Below are 21,008 nucleotides of genomic sequence, written 5' to 3'. Positions count from 1 at the left end.
GAAAATGGAAAGAGCAAGAGCTTGCACCCAAACTTAAACGAATAACACTGATCACATTTAACAGACTGATGCTAAATAATTCCTTTAACATAAAGTTAGTTTGTCTGTATTCTGTTTTGTCTTAGTACTCAAGCTATGGAAGCTTGTTTTTGCCTCAGGTAATTATGCCTCAGATAAAGTTTAAGATATAAAGAGTCCAAATTGCTGAAAGAAAGAAAGAAAGAAAGAAAGAAATATAACAAATAAATTCATAAATTAATCACTTATTTGTAGAAACAGACTCCCATACCAATCAGCGCATTGTTATTCTTTTTATTCAACGCAATGGGAAGTGAGCCTATAACAAATTACACTTGATGTTGAGAATTTAATTTAAACATATGATTTTCATGAGTACTTTAATAAAAGCCTATACCGCTGTGATTTTTCCGTTCATAATAGTGAGTCACATTCATGAATCATCTTACAGATTGGCAGTGCTGATAACAAACCCTGTTCTCTTCTGAACTCAGGCGAAAAAAAAAAAAAGACTCTGGCAGAACCTGGCGTTCAAACAACTCCTTAATAACGTCTTACTCTTGACTAACAACTCAACATGTTGTTTGTTTTGGATGTGTTCTTGGCGTTCTTATTAGAACTACACATCCTGTTTGATTGCTCTGGTCGGGTGTTTCCAGGGCGGATTGTGGAAGGAGATGGAAGATCAGAGACATTGCCGCAGGTGACAGAGTCTCACATAAAAGCATCATCTCTAGAGAGCAACAGGAGGGAAGGGAATAGAATAACAGAGGATTTTAACAGACCTGAAACTGTAAGACTCTATAGTCACATACCAGCTGAGCCAATCTGAGCTGCTGTTGTACTGCAGGTAATATTGAACACAATTCCTATCATTCAGTCAGCACTTTCAATCATCAGTACATTCTTGAGCCAACTGAGATGAACTGAAAATGTTAGTTTGATGGAATCTGGAAAAACAAAGCTGTGGTGATTGAGATGTCAGTTTCAGTGCATTTCATCAAATGAAACTCCTCCATTGAGAGTGAACATCACTAGGACTGTCATCTGTCATCATTCTAAAGCCGTCTTGTTTCTTCTCCACAAGATGTTTTCTTTTTGTTCTCACACTGAAACACAATTTAAGATATCACTTGTTCTGGAGAAATTTGGGGTTAAAGGAATAGTTTACTTAAATTACTCAATTCTGTCATCATTTTCCCATCACTACAAACCTATATGACTTACTTCATTCTGGAACATGAAAAGAAAAAAAAAAAGAAAAATCACTCACTGTACACTCAGTCTTCCATATAAAAGTGAATGGGGTCCAAAATGACAAAAAAAAACAAACAAACAAAACACATATATATATATATATATGTATATATACAGTACGTGTATATGTTTATGTGTATGTGTGTATGTATATGTGTGTGTGTGTGTGTGTATATGTAAATGATTTTAGCAAATGGCTGCAATATAACAAAGAGTGAAAAATTTAAGGGGGTCTGAATACTTTCCGTACCCACTGTATATATATGTCTTTTTTTTTTTTTTTATAATTTTATTGCTGAACATTCTGAGTTTCCTAACACTTTTATTATATGAAAACATCTGAAAGGATATTCTTTAATATTTCATATTCCATGGAAGAAAGAAACGTCTTTGGAAAGAAATGCATCTTTAGAATGACATGAGAGTGAATTAATGATGACAGAATTTTCATTTTTGCCTGAATTTTTCCTTTTAAGTGTCTTGCATGAAGGATTTAGGTTATGTATCTCCTCTTGTGGATCTATATTCCTTCCAGTCCTGATCTTTGACCACCTTCTGATTGCCAGGGCTGCACGTTCTGTACCACAAGCGTAGTGGTTCCAAACAAACTTCATATGAGGACTGAGGTTTGTAAGTGTCATGAAGTTCTGACAGTCAATATCTGACCTGCTAGAAAATGAAGTGGTGAGAAAAGAGGGGCATCAAAGAGCTCCTCATCCACACGCAATCACACAGGCAGTCACACTCTTTATCTTACTGTCACAAGGATGTCGAAGAGCTCATGAAAGAACAAAGAGGAAGAAGTGGACTCTCTCTGGACTGAGATATTGAAGCCCACTCACCTGTTTCCTGTCCTTTTGTGCAGGAGGAAGCAAGGCCCTCGAACGATCTGCAATTTTCTGTCATTGAAAAGAAAAAAAATTACATTAATATGCAAATACAGCCAGACACGTGACAGCAGCTGAGCTAAAAAGAAGTTCAGTGGATTATTTTTTCACCGGTTTACATTATTGGTGCATGAATGGGCTGCACACATATATTCGAGGAGACTGGGGACTATTTTAAAAATAAATGTCTTACAACATGCAGTTGTACAGCACATGATCAATAGGGTTATTTCTCTGGTAGGAAAAAAAAAAGTGCAATTGCTTCACTTTGTGAGAAAAAAACATTTTGAGATATAAAACCTATTTTGAGTATCGTATTTCTGTCCAAAATTATGATAACAACTACTTTTTTATATATGCTCACTGTCGCTGGAAACTAAAATACACAATTTTATCTTGTGAGGATGGAGGCAATTTTAACTAATTACAATTTTTTCAATGTAAGAAAACATCTTACACTGTGTCTATGCTGGATATGGCATTTGTCATGGCATGATGCGCCACAACAGCTAAAGTCTGTCTACACTGGACGACAAAACAACAATTACAAATCATTTGAGGTGCGTTCCATTCAACTGTAAGTGGACTGCGAAGTGGACTTCACAAGAACATCCGCCTTCTTAAGTGAGATTCCAATCCGAAGGGAGTGAACTTGTTCAGTTCGAAGGGCATTGTGAACAGCATAGGGAATAAGGGAACATCGATACATCACTTCAAAGAATGTGGAGAATCACCCAACTGTCATTGCACACCGCGTCACCAGTTAGAAGTAACGATTGAGCAGAGCCATTGAAAGCGTTTTTTAAAGGCTCTGCAACGGAGGGGTTGCAATAAATGTTGTTATTACTATACAAACTAGAGCAGGGCTGCCCAAACTCGGTCCTGGAGGGCCGGTGTCCTGCAGAGTTTAGCTCCAACTTGCCTCAACACACCTGCCTTTAAGTTTACAGTATGCCTAGGAAGAGCTTGATTAGCTGGTTCAGGTGTGTTTAATTGGGGTTGGAGCAAACCTCTTCAGGACACCGGCCCTCCAGGACCGAGTTTGGACACCCCTGAACTAGAGTATTTATGAATGGTTATGGCAATGAATGTTACATTTGCATATTGTATTGTATGATTAGGTGAAACTAAGTTAAATCGCGTGGGAAAGAAAGCGCATGAGATTAGACTTCTAGAATCTGTTAGTAGTCTAAACATAACTTTTGAATATATGTATTAGATACACAATTATATAGGTATTTTATATATTTAAATTTGAAAGGAAAATAAATAACAATGTTTGTTATATCATAATCTGCGTGACTACGTTGCCTTTCTTTGATGACATTCTAGGGCGTTCCAAATGAGCGATTATTGTCAGCGAAGTCCACTTCAACGGATATCCCGTGCTAAGTGAGTAGGGAGCAGTGAACACTGCGTAGGGACCCTGTCAATCGGAATGCACCTTTGTACTTTGTGTTAGTACGTCATAAATAGAACGAGGCATCAGTTTACTCTTAAGGGTTTGCCGTGTTACGTCGCATCCACTGTAGACATCATCACTGATTATAATGGGATCTATTGTCTTTTTTCGCGATAAAACAAAGATTATTGGAGTATGTTTTACAAGAAGATACTATTTAAGTTTTTCAACTTCAAAATTTCAAGTTTAAATCAATTAGATACTTGCTGTTTGTTTGGAATTGTTTGTAAAATTTGCAAGCAATTTTTGAGTGAAAATTGTTTATACAACACATTTATTTTTCTTTATAGCTAAAAGAAAAAAGTACCTATTGATTAATATTAATTTGCATTATTTCTAATATCAAGTTTGACAGCTGTTGCAGAAAATTGTACAGCCCTAATCACGTTTGTTATTTTGTGGACAAATAAAGGAAAGCCAGTGTTTCATGTGTACCTTCTGCAGGTCTCCATAACGCTGCACAGAATCGGATAGCTCTGTTTTGAGTCTTGTCAGACGGATCCTGTCTTGCTGTGAGGAAACAAAATAGCATGATTTTAAAATGAACGTTGGTTCAGTTTAACATCACCATACAGTAACTTTACCGTGACAACATTTTATTTTTGTCAGTACAAATGCCAGTGGAATGCTTCATGATATAAACCACCAGCGCTGGCTATACTTATATAAGAATGATTGTTCCAGCAAAGAAAGAAAAACGAGAGATGCAGAGAAGATTTATTTTACCCGTGAAGACCCGCTGATGATGTCAGTGAGTTGTTTAACAAGTTGGCTTGTGCTTGTTATGACTTTATTGGTTTGCTGCTGTGTGGAATGTCTGAAAGAGAGGGAGAAGAGTGAGAATGGTGAAAAGACAGGTAATCATGCTTTACAAACCACAGAAGACGATTCAAAACGATTAATCAACTATGCAAGGTGCAATGCTCTCCAAGCTGGGCTAGGTTTAAAGCCCTATTGGATGGATTAGGCTCAACCAATTAAGTAAATCAATATTAATGACTGTGCGGCAGAGGAACAGCACTGCGCAGTGAGGGACTGTGTGTCATGACTGCAGAGCTCAGATGATGTCAGGAAGGCTTTAGGCTCCAGGCAGGAGTCAATCTGCCGCCCCGGAGGAGAAGCAAAGGATTAGACGTTGTGTACAGAGACAGCAAATCAAACGGAGGAAAGGTAGCACAGCACACTGAGAGGTTTGCTGTACCGAATGTATTAATAGAGCAGAAGAAATCAAGATTGCATAAATTGGGTTTACAGAGGGTAATATTTATGATTGCATACATAAAAGGGAAGAAAGAGACCAATCCACAGTACTGTCTAGCATTTGCATAAGGCTCCAGACCAACAGGGGTCCCTAAAGGGTTACAGTAACGGATCATATTTACTAGATTTCAGGGTTGTGATTCAGATTTTAATTGAGAAATTTGAATTGGCGTGGCAAACCAGATGCATAATTGGAATTCAAATTTAAATGGAAATAAACTTAAAATTAACTGAAATTTAAAGTAATTCATAACTAGATGTGCAAAGTTTTTCAAATTGTGAATGTTGGCTTGACAAAAAGTTTTAGAGCTTAAAAAGCCTTGAAGTTTTATAAGTGTAGCGTCTGGACCAATCAAAAACACCATTTTTCATTTGATTTAACAAATCAGTTATTCATTAGATTAACAAGTCGTCACAGACCCCTCACCCAATAGACTGGGCGCCAGGATGTCTGCGAATGACCACAGGCCACTGGTTACCATGGCAACCCCGTCAGCAAAGATCTTGGGCCTTAAGATTGCATTCAGGAATCTCTTTCAGACAGACGAGAGATGCAAGTATTCAACTTAGTCATATTAATTGATACATTAGGTATCGTTTGCAGCTTTTTATAAAGGTGTGTTTGAACTAAGAATCTGATGTTTCCTTCAGGTGTTAGATCTGCTGAATATGCAAATGGTTCCATAACTTCATATTCTTATTTTTATTTCCTCTTTACTGCTTAAGCTTTAACCCTTTCCTATACCAACACTATGTGTGTGTGTGTGTATGTGTACGTTAGACCAGTTTAAGTGTGTATGTGTATGTTAGACCAGTTTAAGTGTTTATGTGGTTAATAAAGTCTTACTTGTATCACACTTGACATTGTTCATTGTTTGCTCATAACTGGAGTCACTTAATCATGCAGATTTATGCTACAAGCTCTTTGTAGAATTGTACAGTAAGAAAGTTATTTCCCTTAACCAGGAAATTAACGTTCTTAGAATTGACAGACAGTTGACCCTGAGAGGTCAAGTAAATATCTACAGCGGATCTAAATATTTATAATTAATTATAGCTAGTTATGATTAATTATTCATATTTCCCCATGAATGAGCTGATTCGCTACATAAGGTATATAGAGTATACAGACAGATGCATTACCTTAAATTTCTTTGAATTGACAAACAATTCCTCTTCCTGTCATGGTGATCCAAACTGAAACTGTACAGGCAATTTGATTCAAACTTACATTCATGTATTGAAAGGAAGCCAACTCTTTAATTCCGAAATTTGCCCATCCCTGTTTTATAGCTTATGTTTAAAATATGTACTGTTTTATGCCAAATGACACAGCAATGTCAAGTTTAGGTGCTTGCAAGTTAAAAATGTGATATGTTGCACATAATGTCTATTTTAAACCATTGACCAATCAAAGCAATCTAGGGGTGGGATAAATGCTGTATGGGATTTCATGCACCCATAAGCGCGCCTTTGGTTCACTTCTATTCCTCCATCTAGCCATTTTCTTAACGCTAGAATGCTTCCTATGTGAAGAGCCCCTGAGACATCCGTGCCCTGGGTACGTCAATGTCATAATCCATCTCTGGAATGGGGTGAAAAAGGAGGAAACATGGCCCAAAAAAGACCGGAAAGGAGGCAAAAGTGAGAGAATTAAAGACATTGAAAACTTGAGCCTGGCTGTACATTATTTGCAGTTCTGAGCTGGATGGAAGATAGAAGGGAAAAAGGGGCCAACGGGTCAGAAGCTGCTGAACAAATATAATCTCCTGATAGAAATTCCGCTTTCTCCTCATGCGGAGCGAGGGGTTTGGATAAGGCCATTGATTTAGTGTCTGTGCCCTGCTCCGTCTGATCCCTTCCTTTAAAACCCAAACCAAGACCACCGGCCATAGTGCCTCCTGCTCCCCAGAGATATGTGGTGGCGAACGTGGGGCCCACCTCCCACTCAAATATTGATTTAAAAAGCGAGGAAGGAAGCGAGGAGAGAGGCGTCAGGCAGAAACATCTCTCGTGCATTCGTTATGGGTGGGGGCATGTCACTGTCGTTCTCAGTCCACAAGAGAGAAATGAGACCAGTCGAGCGGAAAAGCACCTGTAACAATAGCAGCAGCAGCAGTCGTGCTGTGTGAACAAAAAAGCCAGAGGTCCACAGTGAACATTCTAATCACACGCCAGAGAATAGGGGAACGTGGCTGAGCAGTTCAACCATAAAGCTTTAACTTTTAAAGGCTGAACATGAGCAATGACTCACTCCTCTACAGTTCTGCATGCATGGACTTAATATTGCTGGCTGAGATTTTTGGAGAGAGCATAGTTTCTCCTGCCTAGAAGTGTACTACAATGATGGCTAAAATGTAAAAACTTTTTTTTTTCTCCCCTCCAGTACTTTTAATTTGAAGACCCCTCCTGGCATTGCTAATCTGGAATAACATGGTGAGTCAATAATGACAGATTTTGGTGAACTATACCTTTAAGAAGCCGACAATTTGAAAATCACAAGCACCAACACAACACTGACTGAGGCATAGACAAAAGGTCAGCGTGGCATCATTTGCATACGTGTTATGCCATTGCCAATGTCACATTAGCAGTAGTTAACCTGGTGCCTGAGATAACAGAACATAAATGTCCTCTGTGAAATGCAGTTGACTGAAAGAACTGAAGAATATTCAACAAAGAAACAGAGGCAGAAAAGACTAGGGGGAAAGAAAAAAGACCAGAAGGACAAGGCCAGGCCACAGAAGATTTGCTTTACTCTATTTAAAACCAATTGGAGGAGGGAAGAAAGTCCCATTAGGACAAAAAAAAACAAGAAACAAACCTGTGGTGAGAGACATTTTTTTGCTGCCTGTGATAAATAAAAATGTAACTGCTATAAATCGTTTTATAACTCAAGAATAATGCCTTGGTTTAGTCATGGCAGTTGTACAAATAAAGCCCTTTGAAACGTCCATGACTCAATCTCATTATATTGCACACTGTGATCCACTGAACACCTTCAATACGCCCTCAATTACAGCTTCCTGTGTTCCCTCAACAGTAACATGTGAAACTCAATATGGCCTACACAATCTCAAGGGTCACCACGCAGCGGTGGAAAAGTTCTGTTATTACTCATCCCACATATTCAAAACCCAGCAGTTTATTTCCCCAAATGCTGTTTAGTCATGGTCCGCATTTAGCATGTTTCGTGTCTGTTGAGTCGGCGGAGGAGAATCTGAATCTTCCTCTGCTTTGACTGCTACTGGAGATCATTGAGTGAATCTATGAGAAGATGGAAAATAAGGAGGCCAAGGCCAAACAGACAACGAAAGACATGGTAATGGCACAATTGGAAGCCATGGAAAACTTTCAGATGCTTACTTACACTCTTAAAGGGGTCATATGATGTTGCTAAAAAGAACATTATTTTGTGTCTTTGGTGTAATGAAATGTGTTTATGCGGTTTAAGGTTCAAAAAACACATTATTTTCCACATACTGTACATTATTGTTTCTCCTCTATGCCCCGCCTTTCTGAAACGCGTCAATTTTTACAAAGCTCATCGGTCTGAAAAGCGAGGTGTGCTGTGATTGGCCAGCTATCCAGTGCGTTATGATTGGCCAAATACCTCAAGCGTGTGACGGAAATGTTACGCCCCTTACCATATTGTGATGATGCCCTGTCCGGCCGGAGCGACGATTCAAAAACATGAAAACCCATTATAAACGAGGCATTCGTTGCATCCAGTGGGGACATAATTCTGGATTATAATGACTGTCTTTGTACGCGTTGCATCGCGCCGCGTAAACATAAAACCATGGCGTGTTAGAACGAGCCGTTTTAGGTAGGTGTGGCTGACTCTTAACTTTTATAAAGAATATCTCTTTGGATTTGAGACTTTAGTCTTTGCAACTTTACAGATCTTCTTTATGCACCAAGAGCTTGTAACACTCCAAAGAGAAAGGACAATTTGAAATTGCATCATATGACCCCTTTAAAAGTGTACAAAAAAAAGGGGTTTTCAAAGCAATGCCATAGAAGAAACATTTTCAGGTTCTCCAAAGAATGTTTCAAAAAACAGTTCTTAAAAGAACCATTTTATTTCTAAATGTGAAGAATCTAAAGAACTATAAAGAACCTTTTGTGAAATTGAAAGACTCCATTTTGGCATTGATGCCAATGAAGAACCTTTAAGAGTGTATGGCAAAGTTCACACAAACACACTTGTGTTTGATTTAGAGATAAATGTCTAGTAGGGGCAAGTTGTCACATGTTTGTAGTTGATTACAATTTAAAAAAAAAAAGTTTTCCACAACAATCACTTCATGAATGTCATGTTTAAATTCTGATGAAAAGCATATAATAGCCCTGCTTTAGGGCATATAGTCACATAAGCTAAACATGAATTTAATAATTAATTCAAGACTAAGGTATGTATGCAAAAAGCAAACCCTGAAAAATATTGACTGGAGCAAAAAGTGTTGACAGCTTGCCCCAGTTTTGCCCTCTGTGCAGTTCTGCAATACCTCACACAACTTAATAGACAAACTTTGTAGTTCCACGCTGCCTTGCATAACCTTTACAAATCTAATTTCAAATCCTGACTGGATACCTGGAAGTCAGAACTGAACACAAAGACACTTGTTAAAGTGACTCAAAAGCTACTTCTCTCCCTCAGATGTGTGATGTACTGAGGTCATGCTGTGTGAAGTCTAGAGGGTATTTACTTTTGTGAGTTTTTATTTAGTTTTAGACAGCTGTGTAAGGAACACAATGTTTTTCTTTCGTAAGGTGTTTCATTGCATTTCTTACATCACTTCCTCCCTGTACTGCTCAGCTTGTTTCTCAGCCATACAGTATTTACAGCCTGGTTTATTTGTCTTATTTCTTTAAATGCTTCTTATTGTTTGACAATTTCAGAACAAAACAAAAAAAAGTTCACACACACACACACACACACACACACACACACATACATACAACATTCTCTTTTAAACCATACTATGTGCGTGTGTGTGTGGTATATATATATATATATATATATATATATATACTTGTATATACCACACACACACACATAGTATATATGGTTTAAAAGAGAACGTTGTTGCACATGCACATTACTGCACTTCATTATATTGGGCGCTGTTAACACTGCAGTGAAAAATTATGAGACCACAAAAGGTCGGTCCAGGTCATATAGCCCAAGATCAAGTGAACCAAGAACTCTTTCATTATGCTGTACTTTATATGAATCATATTGCACCATGACGGTATTCATAATCTAATAAACACTGTTCTATTTTTTGCCTTCTATAAACCCAGCTCTCTTTCTGTGATTTTAACAAGTCTAGGGATATAAACATAACACCTATTATCTCTAACAGATGCAATATAACCACTCAGAACAGACCTGTGAATATTTAATTTTTTTCATCTTGCCTTTCGAGTTTGGAGAGTTGTCAGCTGGTACTGTATACAAGCAAGTGTACTGTAAGTTCTGCACTGCATCACACTTAAACTTTTTTGTTGTCGTGACAATCAGCGTGCATTTTTTTCTGTCAGCTGTGCATGAGAATCAACAATCTGTTTTCAAGTACATGGTACATAATTTCCAGCGATTGTGATTACTCTGAAAGTATACATTTATGCTGCCTCTGTGCATTAAAAAGTCTGAGTAAAAGCACTCGGCAAACATTAAATGCGAGGAAAGAAGCAATTTAGACTACACATGCACAAAAATCATCACACTCTCCTGATGGCCTTAATTACATGCTCTGTGCAATAAAATCTGCACAATTTAGGGTAAACACACAAACACACACACACACACACACAGCAGCAGCTGTGATTGCCAGAACTTTACCATAAAACACACAAGAATCATGTTACATACTGAACTTAAATTTACAGTAAAAAAAAAAAGAATAATAATTAATGAATTAAATTCTATACTGATATAATGTCAATATACCAATGTACTATAATGTACTCTATTTTTACAGTTATACTATAATGACAACCACCGTAAAAAACAGAGGGTAATGAAAAAAATTGTTTTTTTGCATAATTCTTTTCACGATAAGATGTAGCATAAAACCCTAAATAAATAAATAAATAAAAAGCCACACAGTTAGTTCTGGGAAGGTTTTATGGTTTTTCCACTGTAAATTATAAGATGACTTGTTGTTTTTCACTTCCAAAACATTACATTAATTGTCCCTTTAGATCAACTACATACTGTTTTTCACTGTATATAGTATGGAAATTACTAGTAATAAATTACCAGGTTTTTACCACTAAAATAGTTTACCATTCAAATTTTTACTGAAATGTAGCATCAGTAGGTAGGGAATGACCAGCTGACTGTAAATTATCCTGTTTATTACACTCACCAAAAAACAAACACATGGACATAGAAATTATTTTATAATATTATTAGCGGTATATTTAAACATCTGCTAAGAAGAAACACATAGTGCATTACAACATACAAGACAATCAACCTAGGAACAATATTACAGGTCAATTACTTAGATGCAAACTGGCAGAAATTGTGTGTACACTCTTAAAAATAAAGGTACTTCACGATGCCATAGAAGAACCTTTTTCATCTAAATGGTTCCACAAAGAACCTTTAACATCTGACGAATCTTTGTTTCACAAAAGGTTCTTTGTGGCGAAAGTAGGTTCTTCAGATTATAAAAGGTAAGAAAGAGATGGTTCTTTTAAGAACCTTTGACTGAATGGTTCTTTGTGGAACCAAAAATGGATCTTCTATGGCATTGCTGTGAATAAACTTTTAAGCACCTTTATTTTTAAGAGTGTAACATCTTCCAATAGGGCCGATCGTTACATACAGTGACAGTGTCACATGTGTTACTATAAAATGATGCAAAATGTAAAATTTTGTTTAAAAAAAATTCTAGCTGGTATAAATGTTCTCAATTCATCCACTATATTAGCAGGTGTAGTAATAGAATTAACAAATCAGTGCAATGTTTGTTTAAATGTTTGTATTCTTGCTTCTTTCTCTCGTTCTCATAAAAAAAGATTTGGGTTTCAACATTTAAGTACATGGAAAATAAAACTAAACATACCTAATTATATGTTGTCAGCCCCAGCAGCTATAACTAAAAGTCTTGACTTCAGAAGAGGAGCATTGATGAATATTCTGGTGTACTCATCCTGCACTCTTCGTCAAACCAGAGAACTGAGTGTCAAGTTGGGCAAGTTGACTTGCCTGCTGAGCCGAGGAAATGTAGGGCTAATGAGCAGAAAACAATTATCCCATCGTAACATACCATTAAGCAAAGATCCCGACCTGGGGTAATGACGCATACCGGATCAGTCATGTTGCCGGACACCATCCTGACATTGTCAGGTGAGGCAAAGTTCGTGCAGTGATGCTGTACATAATCAAAATTATGGAGACTACATATCTCACGACGACTCACGAATGATACTCAATAAAAGAGCTACAGAAACTCTTAGTTATTTGTGTGTGGCGAGTGAACATTCACAACAGGTTCTCAGAACCCGCTTAATTTAGCTAATGGTCTTTATGGTGCATTTTTCATTAAGCATATTTGCCATGTTGGTTTTATGAATAATATATTTCACACTACATTGATTAAGTGGGGTTTTTAATAGAAGTGAAATTAGCTAGATGAGTTTGCAAGTAAATTGCACTTGTTTTGCTTTGAAAGCTTGAGGTGATGTAGAAGTCGCTTTTAATCATCTGTTCATTTTCTGATTGCTCTGATAATGCATAGTTAACTTTGCATTTGCTTAGGAGATCAGACGATTAATAATAGACATGCTTGGTCTTCCGCCAAGATTGTATTACTGAATCATAATATTACTGTCATGTCTGATATTGGGTATGTTTTTTTTCTGCGGAAATACAATATTGCAATGTATATGATTGCCTGTATGGTAATCACTAATATGAAATACTGAATATAATATCTGATTCGCAGCAGTGGTAAACTATGGTACCTATGACATCCTGATTTTTATCCTCAACATCATAAAATGAATAGTCAGTGCTGGGTAGATTACTTACAAAAAGAAGTCCATTATTGATTACAAATTACATAATGGAAATTGTAGTTAGTAATGTAATCTATTGGAATACACATTATTCTAACTACTTTTAGATTACTTTTGACCTAACTAATAAGATAATATTCTCCAATCGTTGTTATCAACATCATGAAGTGCATTAAGTGCATCAAACTGGGGTTCCTGAAAGAATTGCAGGGGGTTTGTGAGGTGATGAAAAGCTACTGTAATTAATAAAATCACAAAAAATGTCAAATTAAACTAATTGTGTGGCCTCTCCATTTTCTGTGTAATTATATTCACCTGACTAGCAGCTGGTGTGTGCAATTCCACTTTTTGAATAGGATTTTTTAGAAAGGAAAGTTTAAGAGAATTAGTGCAAATCAATACATTATGAATAATTTACTGCCATTGTGTAAACAATATGTAACCCACAGATGAAAATTCTTGTCATCATTTACTAATCCTCGTGTTGTTTCGAACCTATATGACTTTCTTTCTTCCTCTGAACACAAAATAGGACATTTTTGAATGGTGCTGCTCTTTTCCATACAATGAAAGTCTGTGAATAGAGGCTGTCAAGGTCCAGAAACTACTAAAAGCACCCCAAAACACTCATGCACCCAAGTCTTCTGAAGTCATACGATAGCTTTGTGTGAGAAAGAACACTGAAACTCAAATAATTTCTCACTGAAACGTTTCTCATCTGCTGCTGCTCTCATGAAATCTTGTGTTTGCATATAAATTAATAAAACATGACACGCTACATCTCCATTTGTGGTATACAAAAGAAGGAAATTCACAGAGGGTAAATAATGCCATAATTTTGATTTTTTGAGCAAACATTCGAGGCACCTTTTTGATACGACCATCTACTTGAATGTAATTTTGGTCCTTACAGGCTTCTCAGCATAAGGCTCACCTTCTGTCTACAGAATCCTCAGCAGAGACGAGGACGGACAGTGCAGTGTGTCCTACACTCCAAAGACTAAGAGCGTCTCTCAGAAGCCCTGTACACAGCAGAGCGGAATGTGTAATGCTCTAAAGAGCACAATGACAAACAAAGGGTGTGAACGATTAATCCACTTAGTTTTGCTGCGTGTGTGTTTCTATGATTACAAAGATGGGTCGAATTTAATTAGCCAAGTGATTTTTCACTGGAATACGATGCACTGCACGTGTACAAACACTTAGAGTTGTAAGTTGTCAAGCTAAAACTTGAGAGCAGGGCTACAACTAGTTATTTTTTTTAAATAATCATTTAATCTCTTTTTATTATTCTAAAATGCTTTGTGATAGTTAATTTATTGTCCATTTATTACTATTTTTATTACATTTATTTATGCTTTCTTTCTTGATTACATGCCAAATTATCACCTTTGAACAATGTTCAACAAAGTACACTATACAAAAGAAAAGAAAAGAAACGAAAAAAAGAATGTACTGCTTTTGAAAGAAGTGCTTACCAAGACTGCATTTATTTAATCAAAGTTACAGTAGGAACAGTAATATTGTGCAAATATTATTACAATTTTAAATAACTGTTTTCAACATGAATATATTTTAAAATGTAATTTATTCATGTGATGGCACAACTTAATTTTTTAGCAGCCATCACATGATTATCCAACAATCATTTTAAATTGCTCATTTGGTACTCAAGAGACATTTCTTATTATTATTACCAATGCTGACAACAGTTGTGCTGTTTAATGTTCTGTATGCATGTATGTATGTATTTATTTATTTATTATATGATGCATTTATGTTAAATAAAAGTATTTTGTAGCATTATTTTATCAGTTTAATATGTCCTTACTGAATTAATAAATAATTTTTGAGCAATAATGGTTAAATACATAAGTTGCAATAATATATAATTTTAATAGTATGCTGTATAATTGCAATATAAAGCAAACACTGGCATAGGCTAAAGTTACTGCTCATAAAATATAATGCAACACCTATAGAAATATTGCTATTTAAAGTTATTAAAAACCTAAATTTGATGTTTAATAGTGACTGCACTCCCTTTCTGATGTGCTCTGTTTGATTGACCGGCATCATTAATTTTTTATTTTTTTTTAATTAGTGGTTGAAGTCTCACTTGAAATTTTTTAAGATGTCATTCCATTTCTACAGGTTATCAAAAAAACATTTTTATAGATGAAGTCATGCAACAAAATACCCACAAATCGCACAAAACAGTGGCCATGTGCCTCATCTGTCTCTTTTATTGCCAGTCTCTGAAGTCCACTCAGTTAGTGCATTTTTAGCGCACTGGCAGTCCATATCTTGATTGCCTGTGACATTGTAGAGCATGTGAATGTTTGTGTGTGTATGCGTGTGACGATGTTTGGGGGGTCAGTCTGCCAGGGCCTTTGGGCGACATATCGCCATCTGGGAGGTATGACCCTGGAACTGCGAGGTTTCCGTGGAAACTGGCTGTAATAGAATCATGGCTGGGGTGCAGCAGAGGGCAGAAAGAGTAAGAAAATGGGTAGAGTCAGAGAACAAGCGACAGAGAGGGCAAGAGAGGGGGTTGCTGTCAAGTGCCCTGTTTGGAGCAGCAGGATTAAGCCTGGCACAAAGGGAAGCACATTCAAGGTCAACTAAGAAACAGCAAAAAAAAAATAAAAAATAAAAATTGTGAGAAGCATGAGCTACAGTGAGTTTGGTATTTTATATTCACTCATTGTAGCTGGTTTGCTCATGTTGATATTTATGGACTTCCGTTGACTTATGAGCTGTTCTTTTTAATGAATCACTCAAAAAGACTCAAATCAGTCTCAAACGCTTGAGTTGTCAGTGTGAATCAGTCTAATGACTCACTGACTGAATCAGAGAATTGTTATTGTGTATTGTGTATCCTCCTTAACACATCGCTCACAATGAGACAAATAGATAGTTCATCAAAAAATGAAAATTCTGGCATTATTTACTTCTCTTATGAACATGCCAAATACAGTTAGAACAGAAGTCAAGGTTCACAGTGAATAATGATTGCTTTACATCATATGGCTTCAGAAAACTTGGAATGTAGTGCATGACTCATACAAACTACTTTTATTAGACGTTTATGGTGCTTTTGTATCTGTTTAAAGCTAGAAAGCCTTGCTTTCCATTCTTTGTAGCTGCATGGAAATAAGCGTCCAGCACAAATCTTTAAAACCCACCATTTGTGTTCTACAGAATACATTTTTTTGGGTTAACTACTCATTGAAATCATTGTAATTACTGGTGAATGTTCATACATTAATGTTTGAACAGAGTTTACTCATAAAAAAGGTAATTTATTAAATAAAAAAAAAATGTTTCACAAAAATATAGGCATCCTTTTATATGTATATAGCTATGTCCAATTATTCTTAAATTACTGACAGAATCATTAACAAAATCATTAAGGAACTCCAGTGGATTTGTAACATTCATCCCTAATGGAGAGTTCAAAAGACTGAAAAAGTGAGAGACGCAAAGAAAAAGCAAGAGAAGCAGGTGCAACTTTGTTGAATATACATGCAGACGCTAATGAAGTGGATACAACAAATATATCACAGATATTTTGCACACTAGACTTTTCACATCAGCTAATGACTCAGGTGTGCTTGAGACTAGCTGTCTGCAATAAACCTACACTTCGTACAATTCCCTACAAGACAAGACTGCAGCAGCACACAAGGGAAATGTTACACGCTAATGCAATTCGTGATATAATTTTAGCTCGTAATTCTTTATTATCTAGCATGTAGTCACTCCATAAGAACAGCAGAGGGTGTAGCAGCAGAAAGACATTGCTGCTTATGTCATTTGGTTTTAGGCAGCCAATCTGCCCAAAGGCTTTATAGCAAACAATAGATGTCACGTTGCGCCTTAGGGATGGTGATTCTTCAAGGGAAATAAAAACAACCACACACACACACTCTAGACAGCATTAGGTTTTCAGTGCTTTCATTAACAAAAAATGGCTGATATAATTGATGATTCGCCACTGGACACAGATTGTGTAATGCATTTCAAAAAACTGCAATTTCAGACCATGCAGCTACTTTGTCATCGGAAAGAAATTTAGTAATTGCGGCATCCTGACTACAGAAGTCAGATGAGTAATCAATACATGCTGGGCGGTAGGTGATGAAACAGTGAGAGCAAGCACTCAGATGTTGGTCGGTTTTAAAGAGCTCTATAGAGTCAGCAAAAGGGAAGCTATTAAAACCACTGAAGGCCTGTGAGGGAATATCATCGCATCGGAATCTAGTACAAATCTACTTTTCTCTGCTGCAATAAAAGGTCCTGGGAGTTTATTTATAAATATCAAATTATCTAAAATTATATATGCACTCAACATCAATGTGTTATTAGCATGCACGCTCAGGTTTGCGCATGTGTGTTAACTTACAAACTCTGCCGTAGCTCTGCTGTGTCTCTGGATGTTCCCAGCGATTGAAGGTTTTTCTCTAGTGTTACCACTGAAAAAGACAGACAGAAATTGCTTTGTTTTTAATTTTGTCAATTTCACCTTACAACTTACAACATGCTTAATGGCTCTCTATCGAGTTCAGAATATTTGGAGGCTTTTTAAACTCACCGTTAGCATTGATCTGGAAGATGTTAGAGGAGGTTTCCTGGAAAACGTCTTGCAGCTCTGAGGGACTGACTTGCGTAGCTGTAGAGGGAAAAAAGTATTGATATTTGACAAAATTGTATTTAAATTGTGAGCACATCCTTAAAAGATGATGGTTGTCATTTATTTGATGTTAAAATATTACACTGCCAATTTATTCTAAGCCGGTGATGTTAAAACAAATAGTAGACACAAACCTGATTGGATGAAGAACATTCAAAACTGCTGTGACCACACAATAGTTAAATTCATTATTAATGTTAACCACTTAAATGTATTATTAATAATAAATGTCACATTGCTTACAAACAGCCTAAAGGCTAATAACAAATTTACTTTGTGAAGAAAAGTTCATTGTGATTATTAATAGATTAGATGAATTATTGAAAAATTGCACTACTAGTTTACACTAGTTTATACTTTTAGTTCTTTTGAACTTTCTAGTCATAAAATAATCCTGGGGAGAAAAAAAAAAAGTTTTCATTGTTTCCATGAAAATATTAAGCAGCACAACTGTTTTTGAAGTTGATAATCATTTTTTAAAAATCTGAAGGGTGATGTGATGGTACAAACTGGAGTAGTAATGCTGAAAATTCAGCTTTTCCATCAGAGGAATAAATTCAATTTTAAAATATTTTAAAATAGAACACAGTTATTTTAAATTGTAATATTATTTCAAACGTTACCTGTATTATAACTGTATTTTTATAATACAAATTCAAATAAATTGGTGAACAAAATATTTACTTCTTTCAAAAACATAAGAAATCATGACATCTTACCAATCCCACATTTTTGGTAGAATATTTATGCATTTATTTATTGATGTATTATAAATAGGATAAATTAATTAATTAATTAATTTAAACTCTTACCTTTGGTAAAAATCACTATTATTGCATAGTGCTTTGACTATGAGTATGATTATAGTTTCTCTTTATTTAGCTGGCACATCCTACTCATGGGGGTCTCCATATTTCTGCTAAGTGAAGCCAAACAAAGCAGAATCAAAAACACACCAGGTTTCTGGGCAGCAGCTAGGCCTAAACAGACAGAGTCGTGAGCCACCCAAATGGGCGTGTGGGCGCAGTCATTTTCTTCATCAAAAGCATGTATCATGCTCACCCTGATAAGAACAGGTAATCATCAAGAGCTCTTAACCAAAATCCACTGCACAACCTCTGTATCAAAGTACAACCCACTGGTCCTGCGCACATGCACACAAATATGTCATCTCTCAGCTTTTGTCTACCTCTGCCCTCAAAATGACTGTAATTGACGTGCTGTTTTTCACAACTCTTCATCTGTGCTCTAATGCACTTGCTCTTGAGAGGGGAAAATCGCAGGCAATCTTTTGCACAGATGCATATTCAACTCTAAGAGAGGGTTTGGACTTGGTACAGGGGATGCAGGTAAAGACAGAAAGGAGGAGGAAAGGGAAGAGCAGCAAATATTGCTGTCCATGATTCTTGTTGGTCCACTGAAGCATTATTGCGGCACCCAAAATAACTCCTCAATGATTTTTGTTGGTAACACTTTCTATGAAGCCCGTATTTATAATACATTATAAGGTTATTCTTAAGGCATTATAATGAATGCATAATGCATTATAAAAAACCTTATAATATGTTGTATCATCTCATGAATATTCATAAGAACAGTTTTAATATATTATAATATTTACTTATTTGTGGTTATAGCTTTTAAGAGTATGATGATTTATAACCAATTGAACACATTGCATCCACTTTTACAATGGATTATATTTCTCATAGTTATAATGTATTATAAGTCTCATATCTTGCCATTTTTCTTATGCTACTTTACTTAAAGTGGTCAAAGACCACCTATAAGTAATAATAATAATAACATTGTTTTCTCTCAAACTGCCATAAGATCAGATATCATATGCCTTAAGAATACCCTTATAATGTATTATAAATACGGGCTTCATAGAAAGTGTTACCTTTTTTTTTTACTTTACAAATAAGGGCGAGAGACTTGAGGAAGAACAAAGAACTCATGGATGCTGCTCAGGAAGATGCTAGAGGGAGACGAAACCCTCATTTATCTCTACAGTCATGCTTCAACTATCATTAAAGCAGAGTGAAAACGGAGATTGAAAAGTATTAGGAAAAAAATTAATTTAAATTTAGCATTATATCACTTGCTCAACCAATGGATCCTCTGCAGTGAATGGGTGCCGTCAGAATGAGAGTTCAAACTTCACAGTAATCAACACGTAACCCATACAAATTCGGTCTATCTGTTAACATCTTGTGAAAATGAAATGAGTGTTTGTAATAAGCAATTCCAACAATAAGGCGTTTTAACTTTAAGCCATTGATTCTGGCCAAAATAAAGTTCATAATCATAATAATGCTAAGAAAATGTTCATGTTCTGTTGTCTTCAAACCAAAAATCAAAATCTACCAACACATTTATTTAAACTCTGTTTTGAGATGTTTTCATGGGCTTGTAAATTATGTTTGATCTGTGCATATTTCTCTCCTGATTCACATGAGACAACTTTTTCACTGGAGAAAGTGAAACTGGATTTTTTCACTTTTTAGCTGGAAACAGCCATTTGGAATTAAAAATTATTTGTTTCTTACAAACACACAGCTTTTTGCTTCACAATATGTTAATTGATGGACTGGAGTCATGTGGATTATTGTGATGTTTTTATCAGCTGTTTGAACTCTCATTCTGACGGCACCCATTCACTGCAGAGGATTCATTGGTGAGCAATATGTAATCCTAAATTTCCAAATTATTTCCAGATCTGTTCTAATAAAGAAACAAACTCATCTACATTATGGATTGCCTGAGGGTGAGTCATTTTGTCAGCAAATTTTCATTTTTAGGTGAACTTTTCCTTTAAGAATGTTTCATAGTAAACCAAAGCCCCAGTACAGGACACGTTGATGACTGTAGAGCTGACTTGTATAGGCAACATCAATAAACATTGATCATCACTGAAATGTTCTCAATGCTAAAACATGATAAATTATGTTATTAACCAGTTCAAGAGCAAGGAAATGGGGATCCATGTGACTAATAGTTTAACATGAGCAGATTAAAAATAAAAATATACGTATATATATTTTTGGTGTGTATTTTACATGACAGCGAGAAGCGTGTAACATTATCCATTTGACTGCTTCCAGCCAGATGTGTTTGTGTATATGTGTGTGTGTGCGTGCAGTACAAAAGGTGATAAGCTGTTCTCAGTGGATCATTTTTCAGGGAAACAACCTTTTGTGCCCTTACGGTTATCTCCACTGGCCTCCAGCTATGCGTACAACTCTCATACTCTCTCCTCCATCACTGTGATAGATGGATGTTCCATATTCATTCCACTCTGCATTGAGGAGTATCCCTTCATATACAGTAGGTGTGGTCTAAGAAGTGGGAAACACAAGGGCACTACTTCCTGTGCGCATTTGAG

The 21,008-nt window shown here is 36.2% G+C and overlaps 1 protein-coding gene across 1 annotated transcript in view; it reads right to left on the bottom strand.

Annotated features, from left to right (window-relative positions):
* Positions 1–510: 510 nt before the first annotated feature.
* The window catches only part of LOC107697229 (t-SNARE domain-containing protein 1-like), a 60,309-nt gene continuing 39,811 nt past the window's right edge, over positions 511–21,008 (bottom strand). Inside the window, exons 3-8 of the mRNA XM_016497934.1 lie at positions 17,522–17,599; positions 17,333–17,402; positions 4,351–4,441; positions 4,060–4,134; positions 2,118–2,174; positions 511–751 (exon numbers count right to left, since the gene is read on the bottom strand). Of these exons, the coding sequence (XP_016353420.1) occupies positions 746–751; positions 2,118–2,174; positions 4,060–4,134; positions 4,351–4,441; positions 17,333–17,402; positions 17,522–17,599 (377 nt within the window). The 3' untranslated portion in view covers positions 511–745. The remainder of the gene's footprint in view (positions 752–2,117; positions 2,175–4,059; positions 4,135–4,350; positions 4,442–17,332; positions 17,403–17,521; positions 17,600–21,008) is intronic.

This window comes from Sinocyclocheilus anshuiensis, unplaced genomic scaffold (assembly GCF_001515605.1).
Source record: "Sinocyclocheilus anshuiensis isolate Anshui unplaced genomic scaffold, SAMN03320099.WGS_v1.1 scaffold1292, whole genome shotgun sequence".
In the NCBI taxonomy this organism is placed as follows: Eukaryota; Metazoa; Chordata; class Actinopteri; order Cypriniformes; family Cyprinidae; genus Sinocyclocheilus; species Sinocyclocheilus anshuiensis.
Note: the sequence above shows the minus strand (reverse complement) of the source record. Positions and strands in the feature narration are given on the sequence as shown.